Source organism: Myodes glareolus, chromosome 18, assembly GCF_982192425.1.
Source record: "Myodes glareolus chromosome 18, mMyoGla1.1, whole genome shotgun sequence".
Taxonomy (NCBI): Eukaryota; Metazoa; Chordata; class Mammalia; order Rodentia; family Cricetidae; genus Myodes; species Myodes glareolus.
In genome coordinates, this window is record NC_142043.1 from 33,237,285 (window position 1) to 33,257,090 (window position 19,806).

A 19,806-nucleotide genomic window follows, 5' to 3' on the forward strand; every position below is an offset into this window, starting at 1 on the left:
CAGCTCACAACTACCCGTAACTCCAGTTTCATGGGCTCTGATGCCCTTTTCTGGCCTCTGTGGGCACCAAACATGCACACGGTACATAGACATACATTCATACACATACAAAATAAAAATAAATCTTTAAAAAAGTAAAAAGGATCAGAGCAATGCAAAGGTGTTCAGGAAGTCCTGCAGATCCACTGCCTCTATGCTAGAACAGATCAAGAAAGCAGCAGAACTCACAGAAACTTCCCTTCTTGTGTCTACAGTGATGACCTAGCCTGGATCCTCTGAAGAGGGAGATGGCATTTCAAGAACCCATAAAAGAGTAGCACAGCTCTGATTTACACCAGGGGCCAACAGCATAGTGGGATACCAGGGCCTTGAAAGTTTCCCCTATCTTCACCAATTTCATATAAAAACCTTTATCCCAAGCCTCTTGAAAACAAAAGCACACAAAATCTGGCACAACTACATCATGAGACTGACAGCCAGAGGCTTCCAAGCCAGCACCTTGGGACACTATTACTCCACATGAGAACAGTCTTAAAAAGGAGAAGTGAGAGAAGGTGGTTTGCACTGTCCCACAGATACCCCTGCTTTTGGCAAGAACATCTGCACTGGCCTCAACAAACCCGAGACTCTTAGGAAAATTACAAAAATCAGATGAAAGATTTTAGTCCTTTTCACATAGGCTAGTACTCTAGGAAGAAACTGGTGTTAAGTAATTAAGTACAAATGGTGTGCTACAGCATGAGTGCAAGAAGCACTAACCCACAGAAGTGCACTAATCTAGTGCTACACACATTTAACTCCACATGGACTAAAGCCCTAAATGTACCAGCTAAAACAGCTAAAAGAAAAACCAAGAAATCATCATTTTGGGCAGGTTTTCGGGATACCAGAAATGTAACCCAAAGAACAGAATAATAACCTCAACAAATTTTTTAAATTGCTCTGTGAAAGATAACCAGAAGGGAGAAAAACTACGAGAAAAAAACCTCTGCAATCATGAATTTGATAAATAAAATAATTCTTAAAAACTCAGCAATAGAACAAACTCAGTCTCTAAGCAGGTAAGGAGTACATCTCACTTCTAGCTACTCAGGAGGCTGGGGCCCAGGAGTTTAAGACACCTGAGTGGAAAGAGACACACACTGGAAGGATGGCTCAGTGATTAAAAATGCATACTGCTTTTACACAAGACCTGGGTTCAGTTCCCAGCACCCATATTAGGTAGCTCACAACTGCCCCTTAATTCCTGACCTAGGGGATCTGACGTTCTCTCTGGCTTCCAGGGCACCTGTATGTGCTACACACACACACACACACCCTCACACAGGAACACACACAAAATAAAAATAAATAAAAATCATTTTACAAACAAAACAAAAAGTAGGGTGGAAAGATGCCTGAGCAGTTAAGAGCACTTGCTACTCTTGAGTGGACCCAGGTTCAGTTCGCCATGTACACGGTGGCTCACACCACCTATAACTCCGGGTTCAGGGGAACCAACACTCTCTTCTGGCCTCTGCAGGTACTTAACATGCGTGTGGTGCACCTACTCAATGCTCATACAGAAAAAAGAGAAACAAGGGGCTGGAGAGATAGCTCAGAGGTTAAGAACACTGACTGCTCTTCCAGAGATCCTGAGTTGAATTCCCAGCAACCACATGGTGGTGGTTCACAACCATCTATAGTAGGATCTGGTGCCCTCTTCTGGCCTGCAGGCATACATGTACGCAGAACACTGTATGCATAACAAATAAAATCTTTTAAGAAAAAAGAAAAGAACAAATATTCAAACAAAGTCTGTAAAAATAAAATTACTGCCTTAAAAAACAAACTCAGTAACTGACACAGTGTTAAAAAAAGCACATAACCGCCTTCCCTTTAGAGGGTGCTAGTAGGGACTGAACCCAGGTTCTTGCACAAGCTGCAACTGTGCACCACTGATTTTATCTAAAGCTCATTCTACTTTTGTAAACTAAACATTTATTTTTAATTATGTATGATGTGTCTGCACCCACATGTGCAAGTTAGTGTCATATCCCCTGGAGCTGCAGTTACAGGTAGCTGTGAGCTGCCTCACAAGGGTGCTAGGACCTAATATTTGCAATGGTAACAACTTCTCTCCACCACTGAACCATCTCTCTACCTCCAGTTCCTCATTCACTTTTTATCTGAAAATGAGTCTCTAAGTTCTGCAGGCCAGTTTTGAACTTACTCTGTAGCCCAGACAGACTTTGAATTTGTAATCCTCCTGCATCAGTCTCCAGAGAATCTGGTAGACCAGGCCCAGAAGGGTAACTCTTTACCAAACAATCAAATGGTAAATTAACATATGAAAAGATAATCAATGTTTGTCACAGCAGTTCAAAATAAAACTGTGACTGTAAATAATTAGATACCCACTAGTTCAGTTAGGATATAAGACTGAACATACCAGAGCTGCAAACAGTACAGAGGACTAGACTAAGAAATACACAACCGAGGGGAAGGTAGAGAGCAGTCACAATGGAAGACTGTTTTGGCAGTTTCTTACCTGCCCCAAAAATCAGCTACTCCATCCCTTTGTATTTACTCAGCAAAAAAAAAAAAAGCATATATCCATGGACTAAAGCTAAAAACATACAGAAAATTTCACTTGCAAAATGAATTTTAACTACAAACACTCAACTCAAACAGCACAAATGTCATTAGCTAGGCAACAGATAAGCAAGTGATGTTTCCCACACAATGCGCACAACCTAACAGTGGAAGGGAGGAAGTCCATAACAGGTACCACAACAGGAAATCCAAGTAAAAGATACCAGTCCCAAAATGACCAAGTGCGTTCTTATGTGATTCCATTTACACAAAAAAAATTAGAAAACACAACTCATCTATAGCAAGAGAAAACATAAATGTGATTCTTTAGTGCCTAGTAAAGTTGAAATGGACAAACAAATTTTGCTCAGTTATGTTTGCCCCCAACCATGACAGAGATACACGTCACAGCAGAGATGATGAAGTGCACACCATAAATATCTGCAGTTTGTTATGTTACAGACACGAGCACTGTCTGAAAGGAAGCTAGAGTGTGCAAAGGCTCTACAAAAAGACAGGGTTGCAACACTGTTGGCACCCTGCTGAGTAACACCATGGACCAACTGCTCAAGATGTTACACAGCAGTCTCAATGACAGGTGCGGGGGACCAAGTGTGTGAGGAGTCAGATAAAAATCACAGGAGGAAAGAAGGAACTTTCTAGAGAGAAAGAGGCCACTGTGGGACAGAACTAAGAGGTTTGAGCAGAGACTCCTGTCTTCCAGAGATGGAGGTCATTGCCTTCTTCTGGGCACATTGCCATGTACACTTACATGGCTTAAGTGAGCAGGAACATAAACCTAGGACAAAATGCACTGAAGCAGAAAGACCAAGTCCAAGTTTTCCTCTAGGTATGAGCTGAGAAAGGTGGTCAGGCTGGGCACAGAAGAGACGGGTAAGAGGAAGACGTTATAAGTCCCAAGTAAGGAATTCACAGGAAGGACACTACTAATTTCTTTTCTACCCAAAGCTACTGTGAGTCTAGAGCTGTGTGGAGCAAAGAACTGTCCCAGCAGCCTCACCAGACATCGCCCATGGGTCAAGCTCAGCTAGGTCAATGCATGAGCAAAACCCTCAAAGGAATCCCCTTATCCCAATAGAAGCTGACAACACACCAGTGTGTGCAAAAGAAAATCTCGCTAAATAATCTTTTGCAATTCAGAGTCAAACAAACTCATTTTCAATTTAAACCAGCAATTTCTCAAATCTGAAAATGTTCTCATACACTAGACATAGAAAACAAAGTTTGCTTTTTAAAATATAACCACAGCACTGTGGACAGTAATCAGTGACCAAATGATCTTCAGTTCCTAGCATTAAGTCCTATCCTAAGAACAGATATCTGGCACAAGGAATTACCTGTATAGTCCAGAGACTGTTGGGGGAGGATTTGAGAAACTCAATAAAGCAAAGCTTGTATGAACTCAGAACTAAGCTTTAATTAAATTCATCCACAGGTTCATTTATGAATGTCGAAAGCCACCCAACCACAAATACTAGTTCCATACCTCCTCCCCCAGCTACACACGAGGTTTCTGTCATGCAGTACATACCTGTTTGGAAGGTAGGATTTGCTCCGGGGTACATGTTAGGAGAATAGGCAGGAGCTGCTGCGTAGCCCACAGGAAAACCAGCTGCAGGGAAACACACAGCACAATAGTATTACCAATGAAGAAGTGCAGCTACCCAAACACTAGGCCTCCTTCTTTATTGCTGTTTCTAGAACTAGACAGACTGTGCTCAAACAATATTGTCTCTAGTTATCTTCTTGTCTCAGAATTTTGATGAGCCACAAACAGCCCAGTCCATTAGATCTATAATTGAATGCTCACATTCTACAACTAGGAGGAAAAAAAAAAGACCAGGCAGAAATTGAGTCAGCAGTCCACTGTTCCGAACAGTAGAATCAAGGGCAGGCATGCAACTTAGTGTGGAGTGGCATGTGAGAGGTCCTAAGTTCAATATCAGAGCCAAAACAACTTTAATCCAAGCACTTGGGAGGCAAAGGCAGGTAGACAGCTGAGTTCCAGGCCAATGAGGGCTACATATAGCATGACCCTGTCTAGATAAAAAGTAAATAGCTAAATCATAATTTTAAGCATAAGGAAAAGAAAGGAGAGGAAGAAAGGAAGAGGGGAGAAGGGAGAAAGAATCCAGATAGTCTCAAAATTCCAACATCCCTGACAGTTTCAGCCCAGAATCACAACATTTGTAAGTCGGCAACAGTGCACAGTCATTACCCTCACCTGGCTTCACTGCACTAAGTTGGAAAGAACCAGGATTCAAAGTGAACTTGGACCCACCCTAGAGCCTACTTTCTGCTGATAATCAGGGTAGGTGTCTTAAGGCCATATATTCTCAGTGGCTGCAAAGATAGAGTCTCAGTATTATATTTAAAAGTTAGTAATGTTTGGGGCTGGAGAGATGGCTCAGTGGTTAAGAGCATTGCCTGCTCTTTCAAAGGTCCTGAGTTCAATTCTCGGCAACCACATGGTGGCTCACAACCATCTGTAATGAGGTCTGGTGCCCTCTTCTGGCCTGCAGACATACATGTAGATAGAATATTGTATACATAATAAATAAATAAACAGATTTTTTTTTAAAAAAAAAGTTAGTAATGTTTGTTCTTTTCTTAGGCACTGTTTCAAACTACTAAATTCAATTCAGGCATCTTCACATTTCTGAAGTTCTAATCTCCAGCTTCCTCAGATCACGGTGGCCAGTCTGGAGCCCAGGTTGTCAATATCATTATATTCAAGTCTTTTTACTAAAGGGGCTCTAACTAACCTCAACGATGCCCAGAATAGGAAAACGCAATCAGAATCCACATATAAGCACAGGGCAACAAGCTGTTAAAGCCAGACTGTCCTCACATGAAGTTCAGTTGACATTCCTGCTTCACAATCTGACCTCCACAAAGTCTTCCTAAACCCTGAAGGTTTTTGCTGGAGTGGTGCCCAGAATCCCAGCAAGGGCTCAGTTCTCGTCTCCATGAATCCTGAGATCCAGGCTGCTTCCCTTAATCTTTAACCCAATTCTCCTCTAACTCAGCAGAACTGGCCAGTTTCTTCTCTGGATTCTTTCTTTCCCACTTGCCTTCTCCAGTCAGTAATGCAGTGTGCAGTGCATGAATGTTTCATCAACTCTACTCATTTGGAGCATCAAGGGCAATGATTTTTACAAATGTCCTGTGGACAAACCTTGAAAGAACCACTAGAGACCCAAAGCAAACCAGGTCAAGAAGGATTCATTCACCCACAGGACAGTGCTTAGGTAACAGAGAATTGGTTAGGGAAAAAACTTTTTAATGATTAATTATTGGAAAATCAGAAATGCCACTAATTAGTGAAATATTAACATATTTCATAGTTTTCTTCAAAACTGCCACAAAAATCTAAATTTCCTCCTGATCCTCATACATACTCTGGAAACCCTCTGCTCCAGGGCTTCTTACAAGAGTCCATCCCAACCTTCTTACTGAGTTACAGCTCTGAAATTAAACAGAAAACACACCAACACACTCTTAGTCTAATGAACCAAGCCATGACGCACTTGGTCTGCTGTGGGCACCAGCGCCCCTCTCCATCTCCTGAGGAGCCCGACTCCTTCTATACCCACCTTACTCCATCCCTACAGCCACATGGAACCCATTCTACTCATCACTCTGACCTAAACTGAACACAGTGCATCTCCTAGACAGCAAACCCCAGGAGGCAGCTGTGAACTGCCCTCCGCTAACCGCGGAACTACAGCAGACCAGATTCTTACTCTTCCCAACATCTAGTCCGCAGGCTTCCAAGCAGCAAGACACAGCAATTCTGTTTCCTTGTACTCCTAAAGCTCTTCCTAAAAAGGTCCTTCAGTTGTTACCAAGGCCTGGCCCCTTCAACATCACCTCTACCTCCTTGGCATAGAGAGGCTGGACAGGTAGGAAGCAAGTGATCCTAAACACTAGTCATTTTTATGAGACTGGTCAGTTTATGATAATGACTTCAAAGAACATGAACTATGTCAAAAGACAGCGCTGGCAGTGCAACCCACAGGGCCCTCCACAGATGTATATAAGTAGAGCAAAACCCCAATAAAGAAGACAAAAATTCAACTTACATGAGTCCCAACTACACTGATAGCATTTCTTAAAACTCAACTCTGGACAGCATGTTGCTGTTATCAAGGCCATGAGATGAAAACACTCCCAAGAGTACAAAACAATGCAAATCTCTACACAAGCCAGCTGGACAGTATTCTAAAAGTTGTTCACGTATTTAGTCTCTCGGAATCGACCTTGCTGGTCACTGCCACCAACACAGTTAATAACAGAAGCCCAAGGCTAATTTATTTGCAACATTTGGGGAATAGCAAACCCTTCAAATAACAGACACTCATCACAAGAAAGAGGGCTGAATAAGCAAATTTCACATAGACAGATTATTATATTTACATAAAAACAGCAGGACAAGCAAGCCTCTGTGAACTGGTATAGGAGTGGTCCCTACGATGCACTGTTTGACAAATGCACCAGCAGCTCTTCTCCAGACACAGCTGCAGTCTGGATGGAGGAAAGCAGCCTCTTCCAACTGGGTACCTGATGATGGCTAAGACGTCCATGATCAAGGCTCTTCCTACCCAACCACTTTCTCCCTTTACCTTCCATGAGCATCATGGTCTTAAATACTGCATGTGTTCCTTATGCCTTCCCACTGTACATTACAGTCCACATAAAAGTAAATTACAATCACAACGTGTCAACTCTCAACATGAGCAAGAAAAACAAGTGTGAATTCTGAAGGTCTTTTAACACTGCTGTGATAAAACAAACAAACAAACAAAAACCAGACCCTTGAAGAACTCTGAAACCAGCTGAAGTCCTCTTTAAGTCACTCCAAAGCTATCTCACCCAAAGGGCTAAGAAAACTAAAACCCACTGAAGTGCATGCATGTTTCCTGAAGAGGGTTGGGCTTCTCAGAGCACGCCAGCTTGATGGAAGCTCCAAACCTCCATCAGGATGAGGACCAAAGGAAGCCTGAGCCTTGCCTAAGCTGAAATATATACACATTCAATTTGAGTACAGGAAGAGTCACAGTTAGCTGGGAAAGGAAGACAGCAACTAGACAACCCAATCTCTAATACAACGTGTGTCACACCCTAAGCAAGGGACAGGACCACATGACAGGAAACAAGAAATAGGCACTGAAAAGAGAAGCAGAACCACTAGCAATCCAGAGACTGCAGCCACCAACAAGCCAGCTAAACAATACACTGGGGGAATAGGGAGAGCAAGATTGTCTGACTCAACACACGGTTCTGTAGCAGAATCACAAACCATTAGCAAGATTAGTGAAACAGAAAGAGGCAGGAAGCTATTCTTAAAGGGCTAAGAGAGAAACACAAAACACAGTGCTTTCACATACTATGGATGGAATCACAGAAGAGGCCAGAAAGCTACTGCTACCATTGGAAAAGAAAACAATCCAAACCCAAAAAGCGCTCTAAATACTGAGCAAAATAACAACACTACATCCAATCACAGCACGGTAAAAACAAAACAACAATAACAACAGTATCTTAAAGACAACAGAGTACATGGGGGGGACAGCTATAGAGGCACATTCAAAGCAAAGACTACTCTCCCAGAAACCAGGGACAATGCAGCTGCATCTTTAATAGTATGAGGGAAAGTAACTGCCGATATAAAAATCTGTATTCAATGTTGGAGGTAAAAAAGGGCATGGGGTGGGAGAAATTCCTTTCCTCCTAAAAGATACATCAGTTCCCTGGAATCTTATGACTTTGACCTTATATGGAAAAGACTATACATATGACTGTGCCATGAATTCATTGATACACATTCTTACTAAAACACACAGAAAAGACATTCAGCATGAGAGCAGAGGCAAAAACAGATTGATATTCAGAAGGGAGAAGGGGACAAGCTCAAGTGGACTCTCCTCAGAGATCCCAGAGGGACAATAGTTCTGATAGTACCTTAATCTCAGACTTCTAAATTCTGGGAAGGTGAAGACATAAATTTCTGTTTCAATATACAAAGTGTGTGATAATTAACAGACACTATAGGAAACAAACAAAATTACATCACCAAACAAAAGCGAAACAGACATTAACACACCCAACACCACAACCCCCAACCATACACATCTACACATTTCCCAACTACACACACCCACGCCACCCATCTATCCACACCATACCACCCACACATAACACAAATCCAGTGACAAGACATAACACAAATCCAGTGACAAGCTGCAGGAAATATTTTTTTTAATTTCAAATATTTTAGAAATATGTTGGCACATGCTTTTAATCCCAGCATTCAGGAGGCAAAGGTAGGCTGTTCTGAGTTTGAGGCCAGTCTGGTCTACAAAGCAAGTTCTAGGACAGCCAGAGCTACGCAGAAAAACCCTGTCTCAAAACAAACAACAAAACCAGTGGATCTTTAGGTGGACAATAGCATATAAGGACATAGTACAAAAATGTAATTTTTTTTTTTTTTTAGCTGGATACAATGTCCCACACCTGTAAACACTGTCCAAAAGAGGGCTGGGTGTTAGAGGCCAGCTTAAGTTATACAATCCCAAAAAAAGTTCAAAGGCTAATAGAAGATTAATAAAAAATTTCATTAGTTCAAAAGGTGGCAGGAACACTTGAGTTACCCCCAAACACACACAAAAAAATACATACATAAATAAACTACAACCAAAAAAAAAAAAAAAGCCATGGCAAGGCCAGCAAGACTAGGGTTCATTAAGTTGCAGTTCAGAGGGTTAAAGCACCCATGGCCAAGTCTAACAGCCTGTGTTTAATCACTGGGATCCACATGGTGAAGGAGAGAACTGATTCCCTTAAGTTGTTCTCTGACCTCCCCAGGTACACCATGGCACGCGTACATAACACACACAACAAATAAGTATAACAAATTCCTTTAAGAAGATGACAAGGAATAAATGAAAATGAAGACCAGATGTTATAAGTGAGGAAGCAGCTAGAGAAATCGATCTTGCTGAAGACCCAAGTTGGATTCTCAGCACCCACACGGTGGCTCACAGCTGTCCCTAACTCTAATTTCAAGGACCCTAACATCATAGTGTTCCACGTCTGACTACTATGGGCAGGCATCATCCATGCACATGGTGTACATACATGCAGGCAAAACACTTAAACACATAAAATAAAAATTAAACAAATAAATGAGGAAACGATAATAACAAACAATAATACCAATAATTATTACCCAAGACAGCATTTGGAGGAACAATTCCCTCCATGTCCACCAGTTCTTTATGTTTAATTTATTCTGGCCTAAGGCCCTATGAGCACATAATCCACATATCCAATACCCTGGCTGCTAGGACCTAGTATCCATCAGGGAAACTAAAATACCTAAACCAAAAAAAAAAATACAAGGTAAAGAAGTAAAGCATAAAACACTACATAAATGATACTTAAGATTGCTTCAGCATTACAGAAGCTTTCTCTCACAAGTGATTTTTACAACAATATAGCCTACCTAAAATAACGGTTTGCTCTAAAAATCTTCTGACCGTGGAATGGTCATTAAGTGACAGCCAAAGGGCCAGAACATACACACAGGTTTGTCAGATCTGCCGTGTGCTGAGCACACACCCAGAGCCTCAGCTTGGATCTCCACATAAGACGTGCCAGGCCCTGCCTGCCTGAAGAGCAACAAAGTTAGCCTGTCAGCGCCCACAGCCTGGCCCACCTAATGAGCAGGAACTCAAGTCTTAGGTGAAGACTAGCAGGTAAATTAACATCATGGGTGTTTGGTTATTGCCCTGGCTCCAGATTCATTCGGCATCCTCTTCCACTATCCCATTTAAACTAGTGTTAATACTTTAAAAACAGGAGGCCTTTCCTATCACCAAATTGCTTTTCATCAACACCGGAAAACTGTCCCTCTTCTTCTAATTTCTCTAAGTCTTTCTGATATGTTATTCTCAAAGTTTTTAAGCAGTCTATTTCCTCTTTTACCTTATCTTTTTTTTTAAAAGTGTTTGTGTGTACATTAGAATACGTACAGGTACATGTAGATACGTAAGGGGTGGAGGGCCAGCAGAGGGTATCAGATCTCCTGCAGCTGGAGGAACGGCAATTGTGAGCTGCCTGATATGGGACCCTAACAATGGGCCACACTCTCCCACTGAGCCATCTCCAGTCTGTTTCCTCTAGCCTTCACTTATATTGCACTCTGCTTCACTCTCAGCAGTGCTCTATGTTCACGTTCCTCTAGATCTCACTGGACTAACCACCCCGGACCCCATTTCTTTTAGTTTCAGTTATTTCTTTCCCCTTAATCCCTCTTGGCTTTGTTCTCCTCTTAGAAATTTCACTGTTATGCAAGCATTCTACACTTTCTTGTGACATGGCTTCTACTTGCTAGTTCTGATGCAGCAGTTATTCTGACTGATGGCCATTTTCTAACAGCACCGGTGTCTTGTAATAATTTTGTATATGAGCAGGTAGTACTTGCTGCAGGAAGGCCAATCAACTATATCGAAGACAGATGCGGTAATTCTGCATTTGCTGCTGCTAGGTACTCCAGAGATTATGCATCAGGGTGACTATGTTTGATGTTTTCAACTTCTGGATGCCCCACTAGGAAAGATTAAGTAAAAAACTAGAGCCTCAATGCCCGTGAATGTCTCTAAGCACTTAGGAAAGACTGCTCTTCTCAGAACCCTTACAGACACACAAACTTCCCTGTGGACTCTGTTCAACCCTTTAGTGGGAGGCCCAATCTCAAGACTGAGGCGAGAGGCGAGTGACTCTAACTCCCTGCACACAGAAGATTTTTAACATCCCTTTCTGTCCCTATTTGGGCTGCTAAAATTCCAATAGCAGCAAATGCTCCAGGCCAGACAATATCTACAGTTCCCTGGCCAAGGGAGCTGGGTTTGCACCACTTTCAAATATCTGGTCGAACACTTCTCTGCCATCTTTCAAGTTCAGTTTCATTCCATTTTCTTAGAGTTTTGTTCCAACATGGTTTTCCCCAGTCAAAGCATTTCAAACCCCAGAGTGAGAGCTGGGCATAGTGACACGCTGTAACACCAGCTACTGCAGGGGCTGAGGTGCAGAGATCACAAAATCAAGTACTGCTTTGGCTATACAGTAAATTCAAGGCCAGCCTAAATAACTTAGCAAATCTGTCTCAAAACTACAAAAGGGGTAAAGATACAGTCGGCAGGAGAAGTGTAGCATCCACGGGCTATGGGCTCCATTATCAATACTCAAAGGGAGGACCCACAATGAAACTCTAACATTACAAATCACTACTTCTTGTTCAGTCACTAAGTAGAACAACCATCTGTAATCTTTGATCCAAGTCCCAGTTTCCCAATGTTTTGCTTTAAGGCCTCCCTCAGCTCAGCTCTCACTGACACCACTCACTGAGAGTGAGGATACTGTCCAAGAGGATCTCCTCCCTGTCTAGGGTGATAGAAGCCACGTTCAACTAGGACACACCCCAAGAAAAGTGTGGACAGGGGTTGTAAAAACACACTGGGCTTTCCAACATGGCAGAAACCATGAGGTTCCTACTCAAAGGGGCTGAACCTCACAAATACTGGGAAAGTAAGATGAATTGAGAGGTAGAGAAAGAAGGTCTTGGGCCCACCCACAGGAGTGACTAGCTCTAGACAAGACCAGACATCTCTTGGCTTTTCTATCTCATTAATCTTCTTTCCTACCACAACCTGAATTAGGTTTGTCCACTGTCTTAAGGTTCCTACTGCTGTGATAAGCACCATGTCCAAGAGCAACATGAATGAAGAAAGGGTTTATTGATCTTAAACTTACAGTCAGCATGAAGGGAAATCAGGGCAGGAACTGCAGCAAAAGCTATGGCAGACACTGCTTACTGGCTGGCTTCCCATGGCCTGCTCAGCTTGTTTTCTTACACAGCCTGAGACCAGGGGTGGCACTGCCCACAGTAACAATTAATCAAGAAAAAACCCACAGGCAATCTGGTGGGGACATTTTTGCAACTGAAGGTCCTTCTTCCATCTAGCTGATGGAAATTGGCCAGCACATCCACTGTAAATGTTAATGTTACATGGACATAAAAAGTGGTCAAAATTCAATAATGAAAACAAAATTCAATTTGCTTACCTGGATATCCAATTCCTTTGGCATTTGCATAGGGAACCCCAGAAGACCCAGGGCTATAAACAGGATTCATGATTTCAAGAACTAAAGGGGGAGAAAAAAGGTGATTTAGCCGAGTTCTTGCTCCCAGAAATTTTCTTCATTAGCCCCAAAAAGCAGGCAACAAATGTTATTCTTGTCCACTACAAAACAATGTATTTTCTGCTGCTCCCAAACAACAGAGAATAGAAAATAAATACTGAATGTTCCAATAACCATAGGATCCAGTAATCTTTTCTTCATAACTTTTCAATCCATCAGAGCTAAGGGAAAAGATACCTACTACAGCCCTACTTAAGATGCAAAAATTCTACAGTTAACCTCAATGCCCTTCTAACAGAGAGTTAAATCAAAACATATCCAGAACATAAAATATCATGCAATCGTTTTTAAAGGGTTCGAGTCTTTCTTAGTGACAGCCCTTGTCTAGAATGTGCAAGGCATTGGCTTCAATTGCCCACTAAAAAAAAAAAAAAAAAAAAAAAAAAAAAAAAAAAAAAAAAAAAAAAAAAAAAAAAAAAAAAAGGCTACCATGAGCCTAGCATGATAGCTCTTCTCTGTAATCCCAGCACTAAGGAGTCTGAGGCCAGAGGACTGACTGCCACAAGTTCAGTAACATTCTAAGGCTGTGTGAGAGTCTGTCTCAATAAACAAACAAAATATATAATATTATGTAAAAAAACAAATAGGGCATACTACTGCATCATGCACTATGGTGCCAAATCTACACTCACAGATGGGTAGATGCACCCCCAGCATAGGAACAGTCAATCTTGAAGGAAACACATAAGACATGTAATCACCCCAAGACTTCTTCTAAATGTATTTTTTCTAAAGCATTATTGTACAGACACTCTGCCAACCTCTTTAACGTTTTGACATTTACTAATCTTTTCTCTTGCAAAGTTCAAGAATTTGCACAGCTATTATTCTACCCCATCTCCAAAAGTTACACCTTCATTAGTATCTCCAAGAAGTGCCTCTTAATTCTATCCCCCAATGACATCAAGTGTTGAGTTTGCACTATTTTTCATCTCGTTAAATGCTCACTCGCTGACTAGATGTTAAGAATTAAGGTAATCGTTAATTTAAAATGGGAGGTGTAACAAGGGTTGGGGAAACTACCACTGTTTAGCTTGCTGTGAAACCTAAAACCACTCTTTTAGAGTTCCATTTGTATGAGAGAATGTAAATACACATGTGTGTGCGGGCGTCCATGGAGGTCAGAGAGGCTGCTGGATCCCCTGAGCTGAGTTACAGGGGGTTGGGAGGTCCCTGTTATAGGAGCTGGGAAACAAAGTTGGGTCCTCTTCAAGAGCAGGAAGTGCTAGTAACCACTGAGACATCTCGTCAGCCCCCAAAATTGCTCTTTTAAAAAAGTAAAAATAAAAAATAGTCTGGGCCTAACGGCCTATGACTACACATGGGAGGAAGAGACAAGAGGAACACAATTTTAAAGCCAGCCTGCTTCACATCCTGAGCTCCCAGACACTGGATAGTACAGGCCTATGGATGGAGAAAACAAGAGCCAAAGGTGTAACAGAAGCAGTGTCAGTAGTGTTTTTTGTCATAAGCCTTTATGTGGTAGTGCATGCCTTTAGTCCCAGAACCCAGGAGGCAGAGGCAGGATCTCCGTGAGTTCAAGGCCAGCCTGGTTAACAGAGTAAGTTCCAGGGCAGGCTCCAAAGCTACACAGAGAAACCCTGTCTTGAAAAACCAAAAAAGCAAGGAGGGAGCGAGAGAGGAAGAAAGGGAAAGGAAAGAGGGAGGGAGGGGAAGGGAGGGAAGGAAAAAGCAACTGCCAATCTACATTCAATCTTCATTCCACTAAACTGCATGGTGCTTCTGTTTCAGCTGTCACCTCTCAAGAAGTAAATTCTTTCCAACCTAATTTACTACTCTGAGCAGTGACTGGATTTTACTTTTTTTCTTAAAGATTTATTTATTTATTATGTACACAATATTTTTTCTCCATGTATGCCTGTAGGCCAGAAGAGGGTATCAGATCTCATTGATGATTTTTGTGAGTTACCACATGGTTGCTGGGAATTGAACTCAGGTCCTCTGGGAGAGCAGGCAGTGCTCTTAACCTCTGAGCCATCTCTCCAACCCCTGGATTTTACTTTCTTAATGAAGTTCAAGATAAGCACAGTGTCATGTAAAGGCTACTGAGAAAACAAGAGCAAATCACAGTTCTCTTCTAAGTTTACAATCTAGAAAAGGCACCATCCAACGCTTTCTTCAAAACTGAAAATAAAGAGCTTTGCTATCCAAATACAGTAGCTGAGATTTTTACTTCACTTAACATGTAGGCTATAGCTATTCTAAGGAGTAAGAAAACCCGTGATTAACAATGTTTGGTACAAACCACGGTAAGGGCCAAAAGAGAAAAGGGTGCTCTGAGGACTGAGCACAGAAAGCATAGCTTGGGCACTCCTCCAAGAGGGGGAGCAGCAGTGAGGAAAGTCGTGGTAGCATGGCCAGAGCCATGAAAGGACAAGAGGCATTGCAGAGAAATCAGATTACTCCAGAGTCCAGTGATACATGTTTCCTAATGGGATTAAGAAGTCTCACGAAATTAAAAACTGCAGGCTGGGACTGGGGAGATAACTAAGAGGCAATACTCCTACCTACCTGCCTAGAATGTTCCACCCCCTCACCAAGAGACAGATAAAATAGGATGAGACTGAAAACAGTGCAGTTCCCCTTCCAATGGAGCAAATGTCTTAGTGTGCTCAAGCAAAAGCAGTAACAGTTCTGGGAACAAATAAATGCAAAAGCCCTCCTTGAATTATTTATTCAATGGTGAGAGTCCCTCAAAGGCTGTGGGCCCCAAAGCCATGGAAAATCCTGTGTCTCAGTCTCCCTGCATCTCCCAATGTGCAGCACAGAAGGAGCGCACAAATACCTAGCCAATACAGGCAGTACATGAGACTCCTAATAACAAAGCTTAACTTAAGGCATTTAAAGTCTCACTCAGAATTATCAAAACACATTTGGTTAGCAGATGAGAAATGTAAACCTATCACATCAAACTACTTATATCATATGTACCCTCATGTCTTACTCTCTACACCCAAAATGCACTGCTCCAAGTGTCAGATAGAGCCAATACCTAATTTCCAGTTTACAGGAACATCAAGCAGTTTGAGGAATACATAAAATGAGACTATGAAGCAAACTACACAAACCCAAAAGAAGGGCACTGTCAAGGGCAAATGTCTGTTCTTCAATGGTGTTAACACTGGTGAGGGAGGGTGTATGAGATAAAATTAGATTTACACTAAAGACAATAGGCAGATTTTGTTTAGATTCTGATTTATATGGAAAGATCTGAAAAAGATTTAAAAACCCAACAACCATATTTTAATGATATAGCTCGAAAATGAACACAGGTTGAGTACCCAACAGTGTAGTTAGTTATGGTAATGGATCGTGTTTATATCAACTATGTAAATTTTAAGAAAGACAAAAGAATATAACAATATGAATGATATCCATAATTTAAAGCAAAAAGGGCAAATACTGCAAAAGGATAGTAAACTTTACTTCATCATATGAGGAATATGACTTCACACAGTGCCTCTCCTTTTATAATGAAAACACAAAGAAAGACCCAGTGCGCCAATCTACCTGTGCTTCTGGTGCCAGTGATCACACAACCACCACCAATCCCTATTCTGCGCTGGTGCAGAACAGATCCCTGACCTCAGCTGAACACGGGTAGAATTCTAAGGTCTCCTGTTTGCAATTACTCAACCGTGGGAACACTGTGGGTGGTTTGATGCCTGTATCAGAACACACCAACCACACACTTACCTGTAAAAAGACTACAAAGATTCTGCAACTGTAAATTCAGCAAGCATTACAAGCACGTCTTTAAAATGACTTTCTTGAGTTTTCTAGAACTTGTGTTTATGGAGTTAGGAATTTAGCTTAGTGGTTAGAGCACCTAAGGCCCTACTCACTTAAGTTTCTCAGCTCCAGGAGAAAAGATAAAATTACAAAATATGGCAATCAGGATAGGTTCTTACTATTTTTATTTATGTTTGTGCCCTGTGAATGAATGCCATGTGTGTGAGAGTGGGTGTCACAGGGTGCCGGGTGCTTTGGAGCTGGGGTTACAGGCAGTTGTGAGCTGCTTGAAGCAGGTACAGGGAAAAGAACTTAAGTCCTCTGCATGATCAGGATGCACTTTTAACTGCTGAGCTATCTCCCCAGTCCCTAGTCTCAGTTTGAGAACATACCACAACCTAAACGTTACTGAAGCAGTAATTGCAAAATTTTCAAGGCCTGATAGTCTAGTGTTTCACAGCAGCGGCACTAATTTCAGGGTGCTTTAATCTCTCTATCCAGAGGCACCAATAAAGATACAGACTCTTTAGAAAAAAAAAATCGATAGTGGAAAGTTTCAGTGACGTATGATTGTAAGGAGAGAATACATCTCACAAGAAAACTCTGCACTCTACCCCCAAACTCAGCTTTCACTATTGCTTGTGACCTCCCAGGGCAGCAGAGAACAGTCAGATCTCAAAACACAGGCAGAAGCAGGTATTATTATTGTTACACTGACATGCTCTGAAATTGTTCCCAACCGGTCCAGAATGATTAACTCACTACAAGTTAGGTAAGACATCTTCCTTAAACCACAGGACCTACAAAAATTATTTTTTAAAAGCACTTGTTTTCTGTTTCTCAACTCCAATCACCTATCTCTGCAGGATTATACTATCCCTTTCCCAGGGTTTGAAATCACTTTAATACAACCGGTTAGGTTATCGTTCTAACGTTAAAATGGGCTAAAAGGCAGGTGCAGAGCTAGCCCCTGCCAATCTGTGGCGGCTTCCTCCTCCCTCTGGGGTTACGTGTACTGGCCTTACACTTGCATTCTTAGAGGAAGGAGAGTGGAGGAGGGCCATCCTGGCAACTGCTTCTCACCAAGGTGGGCGCAGAGGCCAGAAACTCAAGTCTGCAGCACCCGTCTACCAGACCCTAACTTTTCATTTCTGGCCACAACTAATTTTAATATCCTTAAAGGTTTTCTTGCATGTCAAAATATTCCAAAATGTTGCACGAGTAAACTACAGATACTACCAAAATAAACCTGCTTTACAAAAACACTTAAAGCAAAATCTTAACCAATTTCCACCACGGTAGCTACGGCATTAGGAAAAGTAGCTAGGTTTCTCAAATCTTGGCTGTCAAAGTAAAAACCACCCTTTACCTTTGAACCTACCAAAGTTTTAAAGGCTGTCTAATTGCTTGCACCAAACAGTGCCTCCTTTAATTTAAAATCGTGTTATACTTCAGAAATCAATCTCATCTTACACAATGCGAAATGGGGAGTTTAAGGACTAGGTACGACAACCACCCTTTTCTTTAAAAAATAAAATGCAATGTGTGTGCGCGCACGTGTGAACCTTTTCATTAGCAAATTTTCGTGCATGCAAAACATTCCCAAGATATGTATATGACTGATTAAACACCAGCTCACACAAAACAAGAGATGCTGTAAAAAAAAAAAAAAAGGAAGAAAGAAAAAGAAACACCCTGCTGTGGACGCGCTAGCACGATGTCCTTTCCTTTTTTTTTTTTTTTTTCTTAAGATTAACCTGGACCGTGTCCCGGAACGTCCTTTGCAGGCTAAGGTACCCTCCAAAGCCTGCGTTTTCCTGCGAGAGGGGACGCTGGGCCTTCGGCGACCAGCACCCCGAGCCGCCCGCAACCTTCCCACCCCGGCCCTGCACAGGCCGCCCCGCCCCCCCGGCCCGCGGCGGACAAAGCGGCGCCCCGGCTCCCCGCGCGGCCCGACCAGGCGCTGCACAAAGCACCGCACTTCCGGCCCGCGCCCGCCCGGAGCCGCCGCCCCCATGCTTCCCGTACTTACGGTGGCCTGCGCCTCCGGCACCGGCGCGCGCCGGCCCGAGCCGGCACGGCGTGTGGCTCCGCGACGGGCAGTGCCCAGACCACGCACAGACGCGGTCGACCGCTAGGCCCGCGCTGCCTCCCGCTCGCCTGGCTGCGGCCCGCGCTACCGTCGACGCTGCGCAGACACCGCAGCCCACGACCTCACTTCCGCCCGCCGCGCGCCGGCCGGGGGCGCGCCGGGCACGTGATGCAGCTGCGCGCGCGCGCGCTCCGGTAGGCGTGCGCGAGGTGCCCGGATGCTGGCACGCGCGCCCAGCCCGAGGGCCTCAGCTCGGGCTCATTTGGAAACGTTGTTGTAGTAAATAGTTATGGCCCGTAGTAACTTCGGGAGAAAATGTATGCCGGTTCGCATTATATTTACTTACTAACTCCTTTTTTCTGTTTTTTGTTGCTATTCTTACTTTTAAGCTTTTCTTTTGTTATTGTTTTGTTTTGAACCTTGATGGCCTTGAACTTACAGACCTGCCTGTCCCTAGAGTCCTGACGTTAAAGCAACAATCACCATACACAATACTAAGGTTGTATTTTTGTTTTCAATTATGCGTATAATTGTGTAGCTGTGTGTGGGTTTGCTCGCATGAGTGATGGCAGAGGGTTGGGACAGAAAAAAAAGGCTTGTGATCTTCTCCAGGTGGAGTTTTGAGCCGCCCAGCGTGAGTGCTGGGAACTGCGCTGAGACACCTCGGACTCCCCATCCTCCTTCTTAAAGGATTTATTCATGTTATTTTTGTGTGTGTGTATGTGTGTGTGTGTGTATGTGTGTGTGTTTTGTATGCCTGAATGTATGTGCACAGCTGTGTGCCAGCTTAATAGCCCTCGGTGGTCAGAAGAGGGCGTTACAGATGGTTGTGAACCGCACCATGTGGGTGGGTGCTGGAAATCGAACCCAGGTTCTCTGCAAGAACCAAGCAGCAAGTGTTCTTAACCACTGAGGTGTCTCCACCCCCCTTTTCTTTTTAACTCCTATCTCCATTCCACTGCCACCCCAAGATTGTTACCCTGTTAAGCTTGTGTCTGTCACAAGAGCTAGGAAACACCAAGCACTTAGGGCAAGCCCCAAACCACACTATGTTTGCATAGCAGAAAAGCCAACAGAAAGAATACATGCCAGGAAATGTA

At 42.9% G+C, this 19,806-nt stretch overlaps 1 protein-coding gene across 5 annotated transcripts in view; it reads right to left on the reverse strand.

Moving 5' to 3' along the window:
• Fam168b (family with sequence similarity 168 member B) overlaps nt 1-18,833 on the reverse strand; it is a 31,896-nt gene extending 13,063 nt beyond the window's left edge. Inside the window, exons 1-3 of one of the 5 annotated variants that reach the window (XM_085679512.2) lie at nt 18,647-18,833; nt 12,724-12,804; nt 4,127-4,207 (exon numbers count right to left, since the gene is read on the reverse strand). In XM_085679512.2, the coding sequence (XP_085535638.1) occupies nt 4,127-4,207; nt 12,724-12,793 (151 nt within the window). In that variant the 5' untranslated portion in view covers nt 12,794-12,804; nt 18,647-18,833. Of the gene's footprint in view, nt 1-4,126; nt 4,208-12,723; nt 12,805-18,371; nt 18,390-18,646 lie in introns of those variants that run through there. The other 4 variants (XM_085679515.2, XM_085679516.2, XM_085679517.2 and 1 more) reach the window with 4 other exon arrangements.
• Between the last annotated feature and the right edge of the window lie 973 nt (nt 18,834-19,806).